Genomic DNA, 24,493 nt, shown 5'->3' with positions numbered 1-24,493 from the left:
CCTTAGTACTATTATTTTTTTTAATGACACTGGTATGAACCTCTTGTCTTTGGTGACTCTGCTCTCCTTATTACAGGTGCTGTTGTCAGGATTGATCGGTGTTGTTTCATGGAAGAGGCCCCTTTCACTTGTGGTGAGTGGCAATGTGGCTTTAATAGTGTTATGCAAACTCTATGTAAATTATCTCCCAGTGGTTTTGTGTTTATGTACAAGCCTAATAATTTCTGAGGGTATTTTCTGGTGCTGTTATGTATCCTAACATTTATACACTTAGGACAAAAATTCTGGAACTTTGAGGTTGTATTACAGAAGCTATATATTACATAAACTATTTATGTGATAAACTAGATTATATATCATATCATAAATATTATGATAATATTTTTCTTCTATCTGTACTTGTCTTTGGAGAGCTGTAATATTCATTATGTGTTGAAGAGTGCAGATACCTACTGCCACTTCCTTGGTATTGTTACAGTTCTAGCTCTCTTTTAAAAAGTGATAACATATGGTTTGATAATTCAGATGTAAGAACTGGTATTATAAACATTTTGGTAAATGTGTATGTTTAAAGAAAGGCAACAATCATATTGTAGTTGATGGTCTGGAATTAAAATGACTGAAAATAGTGAGAATTGTTGCTTTGTAGATATGCAGTGTGGCTTGTATTAACAGTCATGAAATGTTATAAATTTCAATAATTTGTTTGTTAAAGAATTTTTTAAATCAATACTGAACTCAGAAAAGTGCTTATTCTGTCACTGTTGTTCTAGGCAAACAGACTGTTTGTCTGCATTTATCTCTGCATTTAATTTAACTTGCCCAAGATTGCACCTCAAAGAAATGTTTGTTAACAAAATATCTGGATGGCAAGAAAGATATTCCAAGTCCGTAGCCGTTCTTTGTCTGCAGAACATTTTTTAGCTACATTATGTATATTCTGTTGTGAGATTAGTATAGTAACATAGTAATGAAAAGTAATTTATGCTTTGTATATGCATGTTAATAGTTTCAATTGACCTATTAAGCAATATTAGATTCAAATCAGTCTCATTAAAGAGGTGAGATGACTGTGTCAGTGAAGATGTATTAGCGGGTAAATACTGCATTTGAAAAACTGTGCATGTGGTAATATAGTAACATCTGTAACATTTGTACCATAGTTAATACTAAAGATAGTCCCAAGAGGAAAGAATGTAGCAGAAAAGTATTAAATGGAAAGACGTATTAGTATGAATAAGCCTAACTAGAACTTCAGGTATATCTTTTAATATTATTAACTAAAGCAGTAGTGTTAGAGCTTCTGATGTGTATTTCTCTTTCTTTCCCTTTCCCTAATTCACTTTTCATAAAGGAAGGACAGAGATGGAGTTTGTGTTGATTTACTGGTTAATGTGTTTACCAACAGATGAACTCAGTATAAAAACTAAAATAATTCCTCTGAATTGAGTGCTTGTACAACTCTGAAATCTAGCTAAAAGTAATACTTTTCAGAATAGTTGCTTGTAAGCAACTCTAATTGCTGCTTACATCATTGGAATAAACAGTATTCATGCTTCAGAAATATTATTCAGGTCTATTAAGACTTGGCTTTGATTCCTGAACACTCACATATTGTAGCTTCAGCCAGTCTTTCAGATACCAATACATTCAGTGAAATGTAAATAGGCAGTTGTGGTCAGTATCATTCAAGGAAATGTGCTAGTGAGTCATATTTCTTGTGATCTGCTTATACAATATATATGCAAAACACATGGTCAAGAAAGAACTAACTTTTAACCAGTTTATAGTATTATAAACAACTATATAATCAATTACAATATATATGTCTTTTTGTTGCAGTGTTACAAAACCTGGCATTGCAGGCAGTGATAACAAAAAGAAAGATATCTTTATAATTTGAAGCCATGAATAATGCTTTCAAAAATTAAACTGTACGCCATCTGAGACTGGTAAAACTCTAATAATATTCATAAGATGCTAGCTTCCTGCATATTTTCAATTTGTGACTAAAACAGGGTTGATAACACCAGTGTTTTCGCTATTGCTAAGCAGTATGTACACAGTGTCAGTGCTTTCTCTTTTTCCCGCTATGCATCACTTGCTTTGTTCTTTGGGATTTTTCCTTCCTCTTTACTTGTTATAAACTATCTTCATCCCACAAGCTGTTTCACTTTTGCTCTTCTAATTCCCTTCCTGTCCTGTTGGAGGTGGGAGCGAGGAAGCAGCTGTGTGGTGCTTAGCTGGGGCCAGGATCAGACCCCTCATACTGCTGATTCCGTTTTGCTCAACACTGTATTCGTGCAGCTTTTTTTCACAGGCGCAGAGTCTTTTCTTTGTGAATGTATTATTTTCTGCAGGCATAAAGAGGCAGTTGAAGCAATAAACACAAATAATCTTTCATCAACTATTAACTTCTGACTGTATCTTATCAGAAATGTATTATGTAGTATTGCTATAGCAATGAGTGGGTGGTTGCATGCATCTTGGGACCAAAGTCAAAATAGCATAGTCATGTATTTAAAAGACAATAGCATGAGTGGTGTTCAGTAATACACATTCAGTAAAAGATTTACAAATATCTATGTACTAAGAAAATTTTACTGTGATATTAATATGCAGAAATTTAATTACACACAGAAGCCCCCATGCTAAAGTGTCTTTGCATAGCTTAATTATCTGAAGGCTTCACCAAATTTTGTTAATTTATCTGAATTTTATTGGTCACCACTTAGTAGTCATCAATTGCTTATGTTGCCAAATTCCTTTATATATACAAGAAATTCAGTGTCATCAAACTTGTTTTTAAATTTGTCAGAGGAGATACAGTTGGGCAAAGGAGATCTTTAAATTGCTTACGCATTAATTTTCCTTATTTTGGGATATTTCCTCATTAAGCTTTCTCTGTTTTTAATTACAAGCTCTCAGAGAATTTGTAGTGCGTTGGGGAAATCTTTCAAGAGTCACTTGTTGGAAACTGGCTGTGTCAGTACCACTGCTTAAAGTTAATGTAGGAATTTCTTCCTTGTAGTTTTTGGAAGGTTGAACTACTACAAAACTTTAAACTGCAGTGAGATTATTTTTCTGTTATTGTCTATAGGAATTGCTAATCTGTTTGTGCTAAGGAGATTAATTCAACCTCTGAACTCTGGCATTTGGGTGAAAAATATTTTAACATTTCTAACCTTAGCTTTTACAAAAACCTGATTTTTTTTTTTTTTTTTTTTCCAAGGATCAGAGTCTGTGAATACCAGTGTACACAATACAATTTTTCTTATAAATAAGTGATCTTGATTAGTCAGTTACTTAAAAGCATTTCCTATGTAAAACTGCTCTCCAGCTACAGTTCCATGCATCAGTGAGCATGCAAACCTGTGCATACACCTTTATTTTCTAACCTGGTTATAAAGGCTGAAAAATCTGGTCTGTACATTTGGCTTTCAGGATGCTTTCTGTTTTCTTTCTTTTGGCTTAAGTGGAAGGGGATACTGTTTTAATCCTTTATCCCTTCAATGAACCATTTCTTCATTACTTCATGCCTTTAGTTTTTGGTGTTTTTTTGGGGGGGAGAGGGGTGTGTGTTTTGTTTTTTTTTTGGGGGGGGGGTTTGGTTTTTTTTTAATAGGCAGGTAGGATTAGGAAAAATGAAACAGGACTCATCCTTAATAGCAGCAGTTCAACCTGCACATCAGGCACAAGGTTGAACTTGAACTGCTGTGTGAGGTTTCAGACTGAACTGACTTTGAAGAAAATACTCATCTTGGATCAGCTTGGTAGTTTGTTGCAAAATAAGATATTTTCTTTGTAGAAGTCCTGTGAAAAACTTGAGCTATTTGAATACCAGACTTAAATCAGTTTCTTCAGTTAAAGTCTGCAGAAAAAGATCTATGCCTGTTGTAAAAAAAAAAAAAATTACTAATTTTAAGTACATCCCATATACACTTGAGCCACAAGATGCATCGATACATAAAACTGGTCCAAATGTTTCCTCATTAATTATCTCCTATCACCAGATATAATTTCTGCATATAGCAGAAATAACCAAAATACAGGAAACATACCTAAAGTGTGTAGAAATAATGTATAGGGAGTTTTCCATATTCTTCTCAGTGATGTGCCGTGTTGACATCTTCCTGGCCATGCTACTTAGCCTTAGATCCTAGAGTAGTTTAAGTGGTGAGACATGTAGCTTCCTTTCAGTTGAAATCTGATTGAAATTTTTGAATTTTAATAAATAAATATATAAATAGAAAAATGGTGGTGATGTCCCGTTTCATGTCCATCCCCTCTGTCCATCTCCTTCGTTGTCTGTCCCTGTCCTTGCAGAGAATTGGTTTTGGTAGCTGGAACAAATAGAATCTATGTAGCGGAGAGATAATATTAGCATATATTGGTGAAGACTGTAAGAGGAAAGTTTAAAAATGCACACCCTGGGAGAATGGCAGAGACTAAAGGCATCCATCACCTTGTATGTTGTTGTTGACTTTGATACGTGTGAGATGTTGAGATGCAGAATATCACTCTGTTTTAACAGATCAAATCCCTTTATCACTGCGGTATCGTTTCAGCATGTGTATTCTTTGAATTCATTGATCAAGATGTCCCCTGTCTCAAAGGGGATTTGAGGGAGACAGATAACAACACAATAGCCAAGGACTAATCTGAGCAGTATGTGCCCCCGTAATCATAATGCTTCCAAGTTTGGAAAAAACCCTAACTTCTGTAGTCAATATGCAGATGTGACTGACTCAGTCATCCTCCATAGTTGAGCTCTCCTGCACAGTAGTGGGCTGCATGCCAGGGACGTGTCTCAGGGTTACTTCCTGAGGTTGAGAGATTCCTTGTCACAACATATTCTTGGTAAGCAATTAATAGCATGCTAAACTTTGAAATCTTAGCAAAGTGATATAAAGGAATGATTGTGTTTTGACATAAACCCTTGACCAAGTCTGAGACTAAGTCTGGATCTAGCCACACCTAGACCCCTCTCTGAGAAGGAGATTAGAATGTAAGGGGTCCTGTCTGAACCTCATGATTTAACAGGAGGGACCTCTGACAGTTTTGCCTGACTGCCCATATGCAGTAAATACTCAAATGTACTTTACCATTTAATCTGATTAAACCACTGTTGTTTACTATCAAACTTTGCTAAATCACTGTTTTTATATCAACAGACATATAGCTATTTCTCTCTTAAAAGTGAAATGTGTCACTCCATTTGCAACACTGTCAAAGCTGCTTCGGTTTGTTATTTACTCCAAGCAGATTCTCAGAGTAGTCAAACCTGAATGATTTTTTTTTTATTTTTTTGGTAGTAAATTCTCTTTAAATTTCCTCATTAAAAAACAAACAAACAAACTGAAAAATTTTTGACCAAACCAGACTAGTGAATATCAGATTTGGGGCCCTTTTCAGTCAGCCAGTAGCTCATTTATTCATTCCTTCCATATGTACTTCCAAGGATGTATGTACCTTTCCTGTCCTGGTTCTAGTAACTGTGCCAGTGGTTTGTGGGAGACTTCTTGATAGAAATATGAGTACTTGCCATTTATCTGTCTATATTCCAGCACCCATGGAAGAAGCTGTGGATCTCTTTATGTCTTCTAATTTGCAGTTTTTGTCAGTAGGTGTTTCCATGCTTCAAGGAGGGCAATTTACTGAATGCTGTTCTTGGACTGGAGGCTTTAGTGAAGAGAGCAGCTGAAGAGGAATATGAGAGAATTGCAACATAACTGAACAGGCCTGCTTTAATCTTCCTTAGCTGCATCCTGATTGATCCATTCCCACAAAAGTTGGTTGTAGGTTATTCATGTTTTTTTCTTCAGCTTCTGGAAGCAGTTAAAGTTTCAGTAGTAACAGGGCAACCACAGTGTTTATTCTTTCCTTTTCACTAGGGTATTCTTATGTTCTGTGTGCATAAATTTTAATTTCCAAATATTTGAAGATATAGCCAAGAAACAAATAGGAATTTCTTAGTGTTTTGTTGCATCAATTACCTTGATGAATAACATAACTAGGTAAAAATTAGAAATATTTTATATAGATATGCTATATTTAGTGACTAGTTTTGGCTGTAGTTGTGCTGGAATTTGTGTTTTGCTTTTCTGTGGATTCAAGTGATCAGATTTTATTGGAGCATTTCTCAGAAGGTACATTTCAAAGGTATTTGTAAAAGATGCTTGTAATTTTTGATGTGCGTGTACAGAAATGTGCCCTATTAATCTTTGTGCTGTTATTCAGAAAATTGACGTTATCATCCACACTTGAGCAGTCCAGCTTGAGTTTTGATATTTATGATCAGTCTGTAGAAGTTAATCACGTACAGTATTTTATTTACTATGCGTTAACACTATGATAAATGATGTTTTCTCTGAAACTGTAATAGTGTAGTTAAGCTTAATTTCTGTTCTTAGGCTCAAGCACTGCAATGTCTGGGTGTCATCTCAGGCTTTTTCTAATGTCCTTCTGAGGCCTTTACTGGTGTTATGCATGCATCACAAATAGAGTTTTTCCTAGAGAGGGAGTAACTTTGGGAGACTAGAAAGTAGTCTGTCAAATGTGTCAAATCTTTATTAGTTTAGCACACTGTTATTGACTTGTTTTCTCATATTTAAGCTTTTGGTCTTACATTTCTCCAGTCTTCCACCAGAAGTGTGTTAAGTAAGTGTTGCACTTCAGTGAAACTGCTGGTTGCCAAAAAAATTGGCTGTGCCATTTTATTGCAGTATACCTGACAGAAGAGGAAGAAGGAAAAAAAAAATGGAGAATGACCCAGTAGAGCTGTGAACTGGGAGAGGAAGAACCAACACTTGAGATGAAAACAGCAAGTGAACCAAAGAAATCTGTATAAAGGGGGAGAAAAGGTGTCACAGGGTGAAGCATCCATTTAGAATGAACATTCTGTGACCCCTTGTACAGCTTAACACTTTGTACAGCTTTTTCTTGTCTTGGTTTGTCCGTCTGCATCTCTCTGTTGCCCTGTCTACAAAGGCTGCCTGTTCCTGGGCCCAGCTGCCACCAGCTGTCACTCAAGTCAGAATCTAGACTCCTTTGTTGAGCATCCATCTGCTAATTATTATCCCCAGTGGCAAAAGTTTAAAAGACCACAAGCAGCTTTTTCTGAAGAGCAGACAAAGCCTGCTGGGGCATAACACTTGCCTCTTCCTAAACAAGCACATCTTAATTACCCTTAAACAGACCTTTCTACTTCCCATCTGCTCCCATTGCATCGTGTTGCCATGGCAGCAGCTATTGCTAGCACAGTACCATGCAATAGGAAACTGTCACAGTTCCAGTATTGTTGCTGCTGCTTATAATGAAGAGTATGGCATGGGTGCTACATTTGCCTCTCTTCAGTCTATTAGTAATTCTACTGTTCTCACATGCTTTCTAAATATATCTGCTAATGGTTCTTCCATCTCGTTTGGTCCTTCCCTTAGAAATGCAGGCTGCATCCCATCTGGTTCTGGAGTTTTTGGCTGCCTTTGCATGGTCTAATTTCTTCAAATCTTCCTTGGTGTGAACGGTTTCCTTCAGTATTTCTTCTTGGTAAATTAATCTTGGTTTCTGACACCTGCCTCACTTCCTTTGTAAGCACTGGGGAAAAGAAATTATTTCTAATAGGGGTGTCTTGTCTTTCAGTAAAATACTTAATTCATCCTTTAGAAGTGTGCGGTCATCTTTATTTTTAGCTTTTTGTTTATATGTTGGAAGTGTCATGTTATTTACCTTTGCTTCCATAAGTAACTCTCCTTTCAGTCTTGATTAATTTTTTAACATTCTGGATATTTAAGTCCCTTTCCTTTTCTTCATCTTACCACATGTAGCTTCTGACCATAAAGCCATTAGGAATGAAAAGGTTAGCTACCTTTAAGCCAGAACAGTTGGTTATAAATTTACATTTTAGGCACAACTATGGCTAAATGCATTTTACAAGATGAATAGGGGAAGTTTAACCATATCAGCTCAAGAAAATTTGGGGCATTTTGAAAACTGCATACAATTGTAGAAATGTTTGAAGGCTAAAAAATAAGTCACTCATTTTACAAAGTTATACCTTCATAAAAAAAGGACAGATGTAATTGTTAATTTGTATTTGTAAAATGTTTGAGATGTGAAACAAGAACACATTGTTCACTTTCTCGAGTGATATTTTATGAGCATGTAGGCAGACGTGTCAAGTGGAGAAAACTGCTGAGGTAAAGTAAGCCCCTAATTCTTAAAGTACAGTGAACATTAAATGTAAGATACCTTAAATTTATTATTGCTCTTGGTATTAGGGAAGTAAACCCCTGCATTTAGGTTTTTTTTCCCATATTAATTAATGATAATGATATAAAAGATTTTACCAGAGCAAACCTATTTACACCAAGGAGAAAAGGAGTTGGTGGCAGTAGAAAATGTAAAATGTTTGAGGGACTCCGAAGCAGAATTAATGGAGATTAATGGGTGGTTTTTTGTGTGGTTTTGTGGTGTTTTTTGTTGTTTTTTTTTTTTTTAGTTTTTTTAAATTGTTTTATTGTTGTTTGTTTTGTTTTTAACAAATAAGATTAATAATTTGATGCTGAACATGCAAAAATGAAAATGTTTCAACTTCAGCAGTTTCATGAACAGTTGCAGAGGTTTCTAAAAATAGTAAAGGTAGTAAGACAGTTCATTGCATTTGATCAGAAATTGTGTGGTGATGATAGATAAATGATGATAGCTTTAGTTTTCAGATTACAAAAATTAAATATCAGTTCTTTGGTCCGTGATATTTGGTGTAGTCTTGAGAATTTTGGAAGCATTGAAGGGTTTCCAAAGTGAAAAGAAGCCAGGTATGAGCTTTGAGAGTAAAGTCAATGTGTTCTAAAATTGTAAGTGCATATATTGAACAAAACATATGCAAAACCAACTTCTTGTGATATTTTTCCACATTCTACTGGTTTTGGCATCTCTGCCTTGTTTAGCATCAATGCAAAAGTGTTTACACACAGTGTAATATAGAAGCAAATTGATAATAGAAACAAAATCTATTTTGGATTTGCAATTCATTTCCTACTGAGTCCCTACAGCTACAAGATTCAGACTTCCACTGAACTCAGTTGTTCCCTATTCATGTGCAGTTGGTAAAGAGTAATCTAAAAAATAATCATTGCAGAACATTTTTAACTGATGACTTAAAATGACTTAGTGGGCTTACCTGGATCCCAGGTTGTTTATGGTTCAACATTTTATTTGCTTATATATTGCAATATTTAGTTGCTTAGTGTTGTGTAGGAAAGCTGTACAAATCTGTATTAATGCAAACAGAACTCACTGAGTTGGATGCTATGCTTTCTATTTCTGTACCATAAAATAATATGGTTTTGGAGGTGTAACTATAGTTTGCTAGTCTCTACATATGTAGTTAAATGGTGTTCAGAACAGTATGAAGTTTTTCTGCGTTTTGTCATATTTCATATTTTATTAGGATTTTAATTCAGAAGTATCTGTTCAATCTCATCATTGTCATAATACTTTCATATTAAGAAAAGACTGACATTTATAACTAATACGGGTGTCTCTATTTAAAAGTAGAAGCACAAAAGCATTTAACACTTTTTAAAATATGTGATCTAATGTAGTATTAGAATGAGGCAGTGGTTGGTTTTCTGCTAGACACTAGATTTTATATAGCCATGAGCAGCAGTAGTAATAATTTATCTCTGTCTTTGTTGCAAGGTGCTTAATTCTAGAATGTATGTATTTTGTGCTCAGGAAAAGAGACATCTTATCCAAAGAAATACAGTAAACAACAATTTTTTCAATTTGGCTTTTCCTACATGTGTTTCTTTTCAAACATTTTATAGTTGCATAGAAATTTTCTACTCAATATGTGACCTTTACTTGCCAGAAGTAAAGAATCTTATCTCTTTTAAGGGTGGGGAGGGATAAACTAAACAGACTACAAAATCCTGTCTCTCCCAAAAAATTACCATATTCTGAACTGGCTAGATTTTAAGCTTGATACAGTCATAGTCCTCAAGGCAGTGCTGTAAGTGATCAAATGGTCACCTTCAAAAGGGGAAGAGGGAGGGAGAAAGCATGTCTTTCCTGTTCAAAGGCAGTAAGCCATGAAAATTGTCTTCTGTGAGTGTTCCAGAGTCTTGAGATCCCTGCACACTGTGTGTGCGGTTTTTCTTTAACCAGCCAAACTATAAGGAAGTTACATTAAAACTGAACTGGAGAAAACCACTGTCCGCATTGAAGCCTTACCTCACAAACTGATACTGAAAGGGCTCATGTACTGTTGGCATAAGCAGTCATGGCTTGCTAGTCTTGCTTACCTGACAGAAGCCTTCTTCCCTAATGATGAAAGTAAAAGTCTTCTTGTGTTATAGCTTTCAGAGAAACCACATAATTGTTCATTAATAAGAGTAATTGCACATAAGTAGTTAATTACTATTACTATTTTGAGAGAGATGCAAAATACCTGTGTATCTTTACAATCTTTACAACCTGCTTCTCTAATTATGCTGCTGCCAGGAGGGGCTGCTTGCATAGCTTTCTGATGCCCGTCCTTGTCAGCAGGAAAACATGAGCTTTTATTTCCTCAGGGTGTTCTGCTGCAGATGTTGTGGAAGGTTAATTTATACGGAATAACATTCCGCCAACACTTCCATGGAGGTGAAACCTCCCAGCAGTGTGACACTTGTAAAAAGTAAATATTGCATATATAGATGACACTATTAATGCAGTTGCTATGGAAGTCTAAATTCAGTCTTTATGTAGATTTGTTTTAAAGTTATTAGGTTACTCATCCTTTTTTTTTTTTTTTAATCAATATGTTTCTGTTTTACTTATTTAGCTGGCTGTTTTGTTTAAATATTTATTTTTTTATATACAAAACTGGTATAGAAAAATGTCTTCTTTCCTAACCTAACCATGTTCTGCTACTGTCATGGAACAGTTTAGAGAAATAGTATTTTATTAGGTAATTTTTATGTCCTCACAGAATATGTTGGAAGGAAAATTAAACTGATATGGCTGAGGTAATTACAAGTTTAAATCTGGCTTGTGGTCAAAGAGAGAATGGACTGCTGTTAGGGCATGAAAAGGGTTTGAAACAGGCTGAAAAGTTTATTTTAGGTATGAGAATTAATTACTGCAGATCTAGATCTAGAGGTCTAGAATGGCAGGGAGACAGTATAACCAGCAAAGCAAATAATAAAAGTATCTGTTTGGACTAAGCTTTTCATTTTCAAGTAGGACTGAAAGTTACCCAGTGCTTCATTCTCAAATTACAGCTCAAGTACTCTATGGGCTATTAGATTTTGTATAGTAGCTTCTTTTTATGCTTCAGGGGAAAAATTGTTTGGTTACCAAGCTTCCTAGAATTACTTTGTTCCTTTTAACATACTTCAGCAAGGTGTGTCTGACTGTTAATTAGCATCAAGATAGCAGAATAGATGATAAAGTATCTAGTTTTGAGAATTTCTACTTAATATTTCTGAGCTGAGAGCATGAGGGCTCTATTACTAAATCAGGCCCCCTGTTACAGTTCCCTAAAAATATTAAAATAAATTGTAAACTGATACTGCTGTAATATAGCATTGCAGAAATAACAACATATGAAAATGCTAAACTCTCTGTTGTGTTGCAGTTCTTTACTCTGACACACTTGAGGAAATAATCTGTATGGCCGTCAGTTCCACCTTTTTGGCAAGTGTTGAGAAATAATTTTGAAAGAGATAAAATTTTATCATGAAGCAAAAGAATCACTGTTGTGAGGCAAATAATGGGAAGTTGAATTTTGTTGTTTCTCATGCACTTGCAAACCATTAACAGTATTGGTTTGATAGCCATTTCTGTGTAGTAAGTTTTTTAAATGGCTTCATTTTAAAATTATGTGAGGTAGGTATTCTATAATCTGATATTAAATGAAGTTTGAGTTTTATCTTCCAATATTTTTACATTGTATACTTTATAGCTGAATAAAATAGAAGAGCAGAAAGGATCAATAAAATCATGTACTGTGTTCTCTCATAACAACAGCCCAAGCAACCTTGATCATGAGCCTGCAAAATTTCCTTTAGAGTTGTGGCATATAGTCCAAAACAAGTTTACAAATATTTAAAAAGTGTTCTCTGTTGTTCTCTTTGTGGTGAACATTCCTTCATGCTTATAGGTGCATTATTCCAATTATTAATAAATCTTACTAAAATTCCATATCTTAGTCTAAATTTTCTAGTTTATGCTTCTTTTTAACTTAGTTGAAGAGCTGTGCTTTGGTTTTTGCTCATGGTAGGACCTAGCATTGGCAGAGGATTTGAGATAGAGCTGTTGTCCTGGGTTCAGCAGTAGCGGTCATTTTTTCTCCTTCTTAGTAGCTGGTGCAGCACTGTGTTTTTGACTTTTGGCCTGGGAACGGTGCTGATAGCACCAATGTTTTTAGTTGCTGCTCGGTAATGTTTACTCTGACCAAGGACTTTGTGAGTCTCATGCTCTGCCAGTGTCCTGGGTTCAGCAGTAGCAGTCATTTTTCTCCTTTTTGGTAGCTGGTGCAGTGCAGTGTTTTGACTTTCAGCTTGGGAATAGAGCTGATAACAATGATGCTTTGGTTTGGCCAGGACTTTGTGAGCCTCATGCTCTGCCAGGGAGGAGGGGAAGCCAGGAGGAAGCAGAGACAGAACACCTGGCCCAAACTGACCAAAGAGGTATTCCATACCACAGCACGTCATGTCCAGAATGGAACTGAGAGTTACCCAGAAGGGCTAGGGAGCTGCAGGGTTGGAGGAGGTATCAGTTGGTGCTTGGTCGGGCTGGAGGGGTGAGTTACTGGTTGGCTGGTGGTGAGGTGTTGTATTCTCTTCCCTTGTTATTTCCTTTATCATTATTACTATTGGTGGTAGCAGCAGTGATTTGTGTTATACCTTAGTTACTAAACTGTTCTTATCTCAACCTGTGGGAGTTGCATTCTTTTGATTCTCCTATGCATCCCTCCGAGAGTAGGGGGAGGGCAAGAAGGGGGGGAAGTGAGTGAACGAGCTGCCTGACTGGGTTTAAACTGCAACAGCCAGGGAGGAGGGAAGCTGGGAGGAAGCAGGGACAGGACACCTGACCCAAACTGACCAAAGAGGTATTCCATACCACAGCATGTCATGCCCAGGAGGTAACTGAGTGTTACCCGGACGGGCTAGAGAACTGCAGGGTTGGACTAGGTATTGGTCAGTGCTTGGTTGGGCTGGAGGGGCGAGTTATTGGTCGGCGGGTGGTGAGGTGTTGTATTCTCTTCCCTTGTTATTTCCTTTATCATTATTATTATTGGTGGTAGCAGCAGTGATTTGTGTTATACCTTAGTTACTAAACTGTTCTTATCGCAACCCGTGGGAGTTGCATTCTTTCGATTCTCCTTCCCATCCCTCCAGGAGCAGGGGAAGGGCAAAAAGGCGGGGGAGTGAGAGAGTGACTGCGTGATTTATGGCTGACTTTGTTTAAACCACAACAGCTGTCCAGGCATTCTACTGTAGTGAACTGGTATGCTTTTAAAGCCAGTTTTTCTTGCAACATAAACTATAACAGTTACCTTTGTAATGGCTAAGGAAGAAAAGATGCAAATTTTTAAAAGGTTTTTGTTTTTTTTTATTTTATATTAATCTTCTCAGAATCTAGGTAGCTTTATGGGGAATCCTTGCTTTCCTCAGTAATTTTCCAGGTGGCTACGCACTGCTCTCTTTCTTTCTGTCAAGTTCCTAACATGGTTTCTTCTGCCCTCTGTGCAACCTGGCTGCTGCTGCCTGCTCTGCCTGCTCTTTGAGCTCTGCTCTGTGCAGAGACACCCTGGCCCGTGTTTTGCACTTCCAGCAATCTTCCTTGCCTTGAGTAAGCTCAGTTGCTCGGTAAGAGTTAACGCATCTGGGAGAGGCTCCACTTAATATATGTGCTTCTTAAGCAAAATACCATGCTGCAAGTTTCGATCTACTTCTACAGTACTTTACAGAGACATGCTCATTTTCCTACAGCTATTCTTGTTGATTCAGAAATCACACATGTGTATATTAAAATGTATATATATTAAACCACATTAGATATGTCTATATATATTTAATGTGGTTGAGAAGTTCAGTACTTGGTGTTTAGCAGTAGACATAAAATGCTAGGTGTTATTGGGAAAGAAATACAGAGCAAGCCATAGTATCTTGTTATGTATGTCACAGTTTAAACCCAGTGTTGAGTGTAGTTCCAGTTACTTCATTGGAAAAGCATAAGATAAACGTGGCAGGAGTAATGATAGGTATGATGGCTTTTTGTCTTGAATAAGACAGATCCAATTTTACAAGAGTCATTACTGCCCTGAAAAAGGTCAATAACGCATAATCATTCAGAATTTTTCTTAGCAGAAGGTGATTCCGACTGAAATGGCAAGTTTTAGAAAATGGAGGTATTTTTTTAAATAGCTCATCATGACATCACAGAGCCTATTGTAAGGGAACCATTTTTAATCCAGACTTTATGCGTGTAGTTCTGAAGCATCTCTTCAGGCGTTGCTTTTCCGAGAAACATAACTCTATGTGTATGGGAGATAGCACTTCGGAAGTGCACACTAACTGTTTTGTATCTAGCTGAAAGATTTAGAGGTGCTCTTCACTTTGTAGGTATCAATTAATTTTGTAGTATGTCAAGTCCTGCTACAAGCCTACTGGGTAGATACTTGTCCAGTATGCAGTGTTAACTGTGCTGGGTCTCAGTGTGTAGCCATATTTTTACTGGCTTCATCTTTAATACCAAAAGAAAATTGTCATTTGAAATACCAGTCAGTTTTTTTTATCTAGTACAATCTTTACAGAGAGTTGTGGGGGTTAGGCTTCTGTTGGTAGGATTGTTCTGTGATTGATTTCACATGGAGGGCTCTGTTGATCATCTCATGGTAATTTGTGGTAATAGAGGAGGATAGTATTTAGAACTATCCAGAAAGTGAATATTAATAACATGGAGAAGAAACCAGAGTTACTTAACAGTAGTTAAGAGTTCAGGAAGAGCTCTATGTATATATTCACCTTCTGCCTCCATTCTTTTGTAGTCTGGACGTTCTTGAATTCTTGCTTGAAGAAAGAACATAGTATAGTCTTTGTGCAAATATGGAATAAAAAGAAAGGCCAGTTAACGAACTGGAATATAGACATTCATTAGGCACAAAATTTTTTCCCTTGAAGGTCTGTAAAATAACAGTTATTCACATATATTCATAGTATTCATTAAATACATGTGCATTCTTACACTTGTATCCTCTTAAGAAAGCTGGGGATGTTGCAGAAAGTGATGACTAGAAAGTGATGATTTCAAAAGCTCTTTCCTTATTTTTAGTATAGTTCAGTGAATATGTTTTCCAAATTACCCTTCAAATATTTGTAATCAGTTATCAAAGATAGCATTGTGTCGGAAATGTGAAAAAGGAATAACAGTGGTCAGAATAGGAGAAATAAGCAATAACTGTACTGTATTTTCAACATTTTCAGTATATGCAGGCTTCTTTCCTGGTGCTTTTTATTTTTAGAGGCATGTTTACAAATTTTACTAAAGATAGGACTATAAATAACATCCTATATAGGAGAAAGATACCATAAGCTTAGGTTAGGGCTTAAATTTTTAATTTTTTTTTTTCTTTTGATATGTAAGGACCTTTATTACAGCTGTCCCTTGTAAAGGCATGGTGAGAGCTGATTTTTCATTCTGTGCAGCTGTCTGTGGTGTGGTCTCTTCTTAAATGTGCATGTTGGGATTCAATGATAAAAACTCAGTCTTGATATGCTCTGCATGTTTGTTCTTAAACTGTTTTCAGAAGTATGTAATTCAGTTAAATTCAGTTAAAACCAATCTCTGGAATACTTAAGTGGGATAATTTATAGTATCATAGAATCCCTTGCCAAATTTCAGTTTGCTTTCTTTAGCTAACACCCATCCTGCAGTAATACTTTGCATCAGGTTGATATGGTAGAAATAACTGGCATTTATCAGAGCATTCATTATAATTAACCATTTTTCTTTTGATTGGGATTGTCCTTTCTAGTAGTCGTTATTTGCCAGAGAGGTCATGACAAAAGAGAAGTGCATAATGTTCATTACAGCTGTATTGATAGCATTAGGCCAGAGTCTGCTAACTGCCTCCTTGTTAGAGTCCCAGAATGTAGTATTTCTATTTGTAGACTTACATATGGGGGGTGCTCTTTTTTGGTATCATTCAAATAATTCAGAAGCAGAGGTTATCCTGAATACCCGGTGTGTGGTTCCCTTTTCCTAAGGGCACATAAATGACTGAAAGGCAAGTATCCCCTAGTTTTTGTTTCAAAAGTAATTCAACTTTGTGTTAAGTCATGTTCGTTCTACTGAAGAACACATAAAAGTCTTCAACAACCCTGCATGTCTTTTGTTTATGCTTTGATCAGTCAGATGAAGACCTGTACAGATACTTGACCTAGCAAAGAAGTCTCTAGACATGACCCATGTATGAAATAACCCAATATGCTTAATTTCTTTATCTCAAAAGGTAACGTACCTACCTCAGACATGAAACTTTCTCTAGAGGGTATGCTTTAATTTTGCTTCTGAACAAACCACAATGGAATCACTTGAAAGCATTTGCAATACTTCGGAAAAAAATATAAGAGCATAAATCTGTGGAATATGTGTATAGGTGTATTATTCAAAGAAACATGAGTAGGTTGATATTTTTTTCTTTCAGTAAAGTAATCTTAATGATTTATGATCCTTTTTATACTTTCAAATTAACACAAAAGGGGAGGAGATCAAGCAGTTGTTAAGTATGAACATATTGTGGGCAGATTGAACAGCAGGACTGTGTATGATCTGGCATCTTTTCTGTTTTCTTTAATGTTGCTTCTGGGGGAACGAAATAAGCCAGTGCATTTGTTTTACTTGGTGGAAAGATAGTCTTCATAAATATTGTTGACTGGCAAGCTGATTAGATCTTGAAGGCATATTATTCCATTTTTGCTTGATCTATATGAAAATTCTTGTTTTGCTATTCAACACCAGCATAAGCTGCATTATGGTGGATAATTTCCTGTGTTCTGTGCCTCAAACAGTTTTTTCTCCACTTACTAAAAGGAGGAAATTTTCAAAAGGTATTTGGCTCTCTTGTTTTTGTTTTTTACTGTATTATTTCAGTAAAAGCTCTTACTACTAAAATTCGTATCTGGAAAAAAAAAAAACAGAAGAATCTAGCAGTTGGTTATTATTCTTTTGAAGGATGATGTTCAATACTGTTGCTGTGAGCATCATTTCTGCTTTAAGCTAGAATCATTCTATTTGAAAATTTCAGTAATGCAAATTAAACCAGATTTTTCTTGCCTGTGAGGGAGTGTAAAGGAGGGACCTTCATGTGGCTCTGCCCCAGATCTTCTGCACAGAGCCTTCTTTTACACTGCTGCATTCTGCCAGCTTTTTGGAGGAATAAAAACTAATAGGGTGAGAAATTTGCTGAATTGTATATTTATTTTTGACTCCTCTCCAAAGTTTTGGGAAGTATAACTCTTCCTGCACAGCAGGGAAAGATACCTGCATCAAATGTGTAAGTATAATTATAAGACTGAATAAAATCATAGTGAATTTCCCAGGGTATTGTTGAAACTAAGCAACATTGTAGTTTAGCTAAAGACAAAAGCACAAATAATTCTTGATCAGTAAGTTTACTTATAATTTAATTATTCAGTCTCATATGCAGTATTTTTGTTTGTGACTTATAAAGACAAATAGGAACTCTAAAAGTTTGGTAAGAAAACAATAGCTTGAATCTAGTTTTCCTCTTACTGATCAAAATACAAATGAACATAACATACAACTTTTGAAGAGCATTTTTCATCAAATTTCAAACCACTGAGAGAAAAGGGTTTGTGTTCACATTCTCATTTTTTACAGATAGTCCAGATGTATGTGTAAAGCCATAATTAATAAATCCAGAAAATCTGGGAAAGAGTCTGACAAAACCTGGAGAATCTGTTAGCGTGACCCAGTCTCTGAACTTTCACTGAGGCTTTGGTTCCTGACCAGGCAGAATAAAAGGAAAGATAAGGTTGTTCCTTATCTTTTCCACTACAGGTGGTTATGGTGCTATGGTAGGCATCTTAAAGACGAGCTCTAGCTGTATTATACTCAACTATAGAAATTCAAATTCCATGACATAGATTTAAAATTCACCAATTTTCTTTTAATAAATTGGGTAGAGGAGGCTGGTTTTGAAATTTGTAGTCCTAGATCAAACTTTTTAACTTTTTAAAGTGATGATCGAGTGTTGTGGTTTAAACCCACCCGGACAGCTCATTCACTCACACCCCCCTTTCCTCCCTCTTTCTTTCCTTGCTCCTGGAGGGATGGGGAGAATCAAAAGAATGCAACTCCCATGGGTTGAGATAAGAACAGTCCAGTAACTAAGGTATAACACAAATCACTGCTGCTACCACCAATGATAATAATGATAAAGGAAATAACAAGGGAAGGGAATACGATACCACCTGCCGAAACGATCCTGACCCAGAAGACCCCCGCGCCCTTCCGGATAACTCCCAGTTACATCCTGGGCATGATGTGCTGTGGTATGGAATACCTCTTTGGCTAGCTTGGGTCAGGCGTCCTGTCTCTGCTTCCTCCCAGCTTCCCCTCCTCACTGGCAGAGCGTGAGACTCAGAAAGTCCTTGATCAGAGTAAACATTGCTGTGCAGTAACTAAAAACATCGGTGTTATCAGCGGTGTTATCAGCACTGTTCCCAGGCTGAAAGTCAAAACACAACGCTGCACCAGCTACCAAGAAGGAGAAAAATTGACTGCTACTGCTAAACCCAAGATATCAAGTAGCATAGAAATTGTTTTATTTCAGGTGAAATCTGAGAGATTCACAGAATCATATGATCATAGAAGTTGAGGCTTCTGCAAAGAAGCGATGTAATTGTTTATTAAGTAGAAACTGGTAGGGTTGCTTGCTGTTGCAATCTATCCCTACAATCAAATGTTCTTCTTCCCTGTCTTTCAGGAGTACTCAAAGATTATCTGTTAGGCTCTGGTCTCAGCCTCCCCTTGCATTGGAGAACTTTTTTTTCTTCTGGTGGAGACCTGCTGTGAAGACTTGCTCTTTAATAGTTTTATTCTTAAAGACACAAGTTACAAGAAGGTCAGGAGAAAGTTCTTAATGTAACCTGAACCTCAAATTTGCTTAAAAATTGAAATGAAAGAAGCAGACTAAGGTCATGAAGAGAATTAAGCCATTATTAATTTATTATTCCAGGTGTAAGATGACATCTCCAACTGTGAGTTGTATCAGTTTAAATCATTGCCTCAGAGCAGAGCTAATTAATTTTGTAGAATTATTTTAGGAATATGGTAACAATTAAAGTAGGAAGTCGTATTATTTTTTGTATAGAAGATCAGCTTTGACTTCTCAAATTAATTAATGCTAACTCCATGTAGTAATAAATTGATTGGCTTCAGTTTTTGTTTATATACTAATTCTTGGTGGATCTAAAGCTTTTGGAGCTCAGTGGTACTAATGCATAGTCCTGAATTCTGGGAATATTTTATCTTGTTTATATGTCATAGCTAGAAAGGTAAAGAATGTAATACTGTAGCTTTACAGCAGGATTAAGATGTCATAGCCCTTCAGTGTCTGACACTTATTTTGTGCATTCTTCAGTGTAAGCTCTAAGCTCTTGCCCTTAACATTTGTTTAACTGCATTTTACACTTTTTACTAATAGTTTCATACTGCTCCTGCAGGTGTATCTCACTGAGCTCTTGGAGCAAACATCAGTAGCTCACTTTTAGAGGAAAAATTTAATGTGGAAATTAGATAGAGACTTCATTTCATGGATAATGTATATCTAACTTTATTTGCAGTGTTTCATATGTGTTGTTGGATCTCCTTTATAATCCACAATGACCACTCCTTCAGAGGGCTGCAGATGTTTATTTTTACTGCTGTACCTGTGCCAATCTTAGAAAAGACCAACTGTGATAAAAACATTAAGTCTCTGAACCTATTTTTTTATGCCTGTTAGTGTGGTAATCGATATTTTTATGCCTCCTTTTCTCTATTGTGGCTTCCAGTATGGTGATGAGCTCAAAAACTTTGAGAACAGTGTAACTGGTATGTCCTGTTCCATCAGTGAAAAGCGTTCTTGGTATTTAGCTGAGAAGCATTAAGGAAAGATGCTGAAGTTCTTAAATTACTTTTATTAGGTTTTTTGTGGTCTGCAAGAGCTAATGTAGTTGCAAAAGGCTTGCATGGGACCTGAGTTTTCCCTTCTAACTGCATGCCTGGTTGAGGTAATGCCTTGCCTGGAACATTGAGGAGTGAGGCATAAAATAGCGAAACAAGGAATACAAGCGTGAAAGAGAACTTCAGTGTTTGATACTTGACCATGTCACTGGTGGCTGTCACTTTTAAGTGCAATTTCTATACACAATGTGAGACTTAGACTCAAAGAGAAGAGCAGAAATCGAAAGAGCATGTTAGATGACAGAGTGCTGAATTCTTCTCTCTTGTCTTTGCATGTGACAAGAGGAAGATGTTATTTTGGAAACACCAGTAAAGGTTTCATCGTTAATGAAAGTATGGTGAAAGTACTGTAAAGACAGATAAACCTAGCATAGGTTGTAAACCGTGTCAGCTGTGATGCTGGGAAGAATCTGAAGCTGGCAACTAAAATTTGTAACAACTTCTGTCCTTTAGTTAATAATGTGGAGATTACAGCGGGTGTGCGGTAGGGTGGTGTTTGTTCAGGTTTCCAAAGAAGTGCTTGTCGTAGCTTCCAAATCTGTTTGGGATCTGTCTTTTCCTTAAGGTATGTCACTAAAGAAAGGCATTTGGAGTAAATGTGATACAACAGGTGTTCCTTCAGCATAGGGGACTGTATTTTCTTTGAGCTTTCAGGACTCTGTAGACTTCATGAGCTGAGGAAGGATCTTCGAGCAACAAGTGCTGCATTGGTTCTACCAGGGATTAATGAGGGCACAACTTAATAAATGTTTTAACCGTGAAGAATTAACTACTATTCAGTGTTGTAGCAGAACTAGAAAGAAGATTTGTTGTTGAGATTATGCACAGTTCTGTTTAGTATATATTAAAGATTACATGTCAGCAAAGGACTGGATTTCATCAGCCTTAGCATTGCAGCATGTATTTTTCATTTCCTGTGAGCCTACCCAAGTCAATAAACATCGAGTTAGAGGATGTTTGCCTTCTGTTACTTTGGTGGGTTTTGAAATGCTGAAGTTTCATATGAAAACTGTACTTGTCAAAGAAATGGTGTCTGGTGTTTGCCTTCTTTTGAATCAAACAGATTTTCATGTCTGTTTGCACACCTGGCTGCTCCTTTCTGTAAGGCAATCAGGACTTCTTTAAAAATGTGAATTTTCATGTCTGTGGTTCATATAAAGGGATATGATACAACCAATAATGTGAATTTATTTCAGGAAAATTTGCAGTACAAGGTTAGCAATTGAAATACTAGCAATACAAAAAATAAATAGCAAAACAAGTAAATAAAAAGAAATCAATTTCCTTTTTTGGTGAAAGTTCTGTTAGCTGTTTAAATGAATTTGCAGTTAAAGGGCTGAACAAGTATGTAAAAAACATGTTTCGTATGTTAGAAATCTTGGTGTTTTAACAACTGTCACTCTATCGAGTATATTAATTTTTGCCGGTATTGGCAAAAATAAGTGCATAAAGCTCACGGGTTACAATGTTTAAAAATACAAATGAAATAGTAATGAGGGGTTATATAAATACTGAGTCTGCAAGGTATCAATTAGTGCAGATTTTATATTACTTAGATTATCAGTGTTTCTCTGCATATGTGACAGTATAACAGACATATTATCTAGTTGTCCATTATTACATGATTGCAGTATGCCTTTTTTTCCCCAGAACTTTGACTTAGACATGGGTTTGTCCAGAGTTCTTTTTCATACAAACAATATAGGAGTGTTACATTGTAAAAATAGTTGAAATATTGCTTTTTTTCAAAATATGCAATGGAGATAAAATTTAACCCTTACATGTATCAATTGTGAATTTTTCAGTCAAGTTGGTGAAGAGGGAAATTATTCAAGTTCTTGGTTTTCGTTTGAAAAAAACTAAAAAAAAAATACAACCATTGCCAAAAATAGTCATGACACGTGCATTGACAAAAGATAACATGAGAAGAGTGAAAGATTATAAACTATGGGCATTCATACAGAAAAAAAGATGCAAAAGAATTCCTTATGAATTTCAGATCACTCAATAGGAGTTGTTATGACTGTTACGGGAACATGAACAATAAATATTGAAGGTGGCCAGATATTAAGCACATGTTTATTCTTGGTCTCTTACTGCTACTGCTTTTCTATTTCCCTATATACTGAGTTCCCTGCATACTGAGCTTTCTGTCTGCCCACACTGGGCTGGGGTTTTTACAGTTAAAGCAATAAAATGGTATTTAAGCTGATGCAATGGAGTTAATAACTGTTTTAACATAATTTGAAAAGAGGCTAAATGAGTAATTAACACAAGAGGTGATATGGAGGATGCTGTTCAAATTGTAATTGTTGTTCAAAAACTAGGCCGTTATATAGATCCAGAATTTTATTTACCCTTTTTCCCAACTTGTACAAATTCACAGTGAGTGATATTCACAAATACTTTTCCTGGTTAAGATACTGAAATCCTCTTCAGAAGGGTTTTAAATTTTTAAGACTACTTTTGATTATAAAAATACTTTTTTCAAGTCTTACTACTTAATAATCCTCATTCATAAAACCCATTACATTTTAAGAGTGTGCTACAGAAGTGGGAGATAAATGGATGATTTTAAAATGACTGGAGGGAAATAGATGATAGTCAAGTCTAGTTTTGATTTAGCTTTCTCTTACAGTGTGAGACTCTGGGTGTTGTCAGATTAAATACTCTTTCTTCTTTAAAAAGTATAAGATGTCACCATCCATGTATGTCCAGCCTGTCGTTATATGACAGATTGAAAGTTCATATATGTCTAAATTATAGCTTTTCTTGTTTGCCTCTTGCAGTGAAGAATAATAGGCTGTTTGGTTTTTTGTTGGGTTTTTCTTTCTCCAGATAACCTTTTTCATGCTGCTGTCTGCAGTGTGCGTAATGCTGAACTTGGCTGGTTCCATTCTCTCTTGTCAGAATGCTCAGCTGGTAAAGTCCCTGGAAGGATGTCAGTTGGTGAGTAATGGAAAACAAGTCTCTTATAAAGGTCAATGGATTTTTATTTTTCATTTGTTTAGGTTTTTCACACATATTCCTTTAATTTGCAAAACAGTATGTGTTTAGTACAGCCATCCATAGACATTACAGCATGAAAAATCATGTTGGGAAAAGTTTGAGAGTTAAAGTGCTAATGTATTCACAGTGTTTTGTCACTTTAAAAAGTAAATTTTAATATTAGAACACCTTGCTGCTTAGTGTCATGGTACAAATGACACTTCAGCCAAATAAGCAGAATACAGGCTACATCAAAGCAATGCAGTGATTACCACTTGATGTCAGCAGTATCAGGATTTCATCCAATAGCTCCTTAGCCAATATATTTCAAAGATGTACTGAAAAATAGTATTTTGGTATATGGATGTTAATATTTTATTTGCCAACCTAAATTAGTTCTTTTTTTATTTTAATTTCCAAAGCAAATGTATGTTACTTATGTTAAATAAAATACAAAATGCTAAAAATTATCATGATTTGGCATGCTCTAAATTGTTAAGAGGTACAGTATACCTCAACTCTTTGTTAGTATCTCAGGAAAAAAAGAACATGTTCTTAACACTTGAGAACATGTTTTCTTAAGAATGTGTTTCAGACACTGAAACCTGTGAAGATGTCTACAAAACTAAATTCTGTGTCTGAAATCTCTACTACAAAGTATATAACAAAACAGTTGTCTCTCCCCGCCCAGTAAAATCCTTCAGGCTTCTGTTTGTACACCATATATTTAATAAAACCAAGTTAAAATGTTTTGGTAAATATTTTGAAAGGCACCTGAAAAACACAGGACAGGAAACCATTTGGGCCTGACTTGTCGTATGGTTTCATATGTTTAGCAGCTTTTAAACCTGTGTTTAGTTTTCCTATAACTCATCCTGTTTCAGAAGGGTGTATCTGCAGCTCCATCAGTTAGATAGTCTGGAAAAGCTTAGGTAGTCTGCTAAGCTTTCTACAGTGCTTGTGATTTTGAGGTGTGATTGGGTAAAGGCTTTGTAGAATCAGATAGATGGAGCCAGATAGTGGAAAACCAGCAGTGACCCAAAGAGAGGAAGGGAGGGTTTTCCCTATAAAATATTTAATCTGGGAAACTCTTGATAAAGTTTTTGGCTCTCATTTTGATGGGGAGTAGGCATTGTGTTGCAGAGGTGGAAAAATCAACTCGTGTATCCTGGAGCTGTTAAAAGATGCATCATGCTGTGCTTTGAAGTGCTATGGGAAACTAGGTTTATTTACTGGGGAGTTTTGAGGGTTTTTTTTGGTG

The 24,493-nt window shown here is 36.1% G+C and overlaps 1 protein-coding gene across 4 annotated transcripts in view; it reads left to right on the top strand.

The window, feature by feature from the left end:
* ENTREP2 (endosomal transmembrane epsin interactor 2) overlaps positions 1 to 24,493 on the top strand; it is a 108,895-nt gene that overhangs the window by 38,315 nt on the left and 46,087 nt on the right. For 2 of the 4 annotated variants that reach the window (XM_062626839.1, XM_062626830.1), the window contains exons 2-3: positions 77 to 133; positions 23,083 to 23,193. In XM_062626839.1, coding sequence (XP_062482823.1) covers positions 77 to 133; positions 23,083 to 23,193 — 168 coding nt within the window. Of the gene's footprint in view, positions 1 to 76; positions 134 to 155; positions 176 to 23,082; positions 23,194 to 24,493 lie in introns of those variants that run through there. The other 2 variants (XM_062626813.1, XM_062626821.1) reach the window with 2 other exon arrangements.

This window comes from Pezoporus occidentalis, unplaced genomic scaffold (assembly GCF_034315485.1).
Source record: "Pezoporus occidentalis ecotype Australia unplaced genomic scaffold, CSIRO_AGI_Poc_V1 ctg11, whole genome shotgun sequence".
NCBI lineage: Eukaryota > Metazoa > Chordata > Aves > Psittaciformes > Psittacidae > Pezoporus > Pezoporus occidentalis.
Note: the sequence above shows the minus strand (reverse complement) of the source record. Positions and strands in the feature narration are given on the sequence as shown.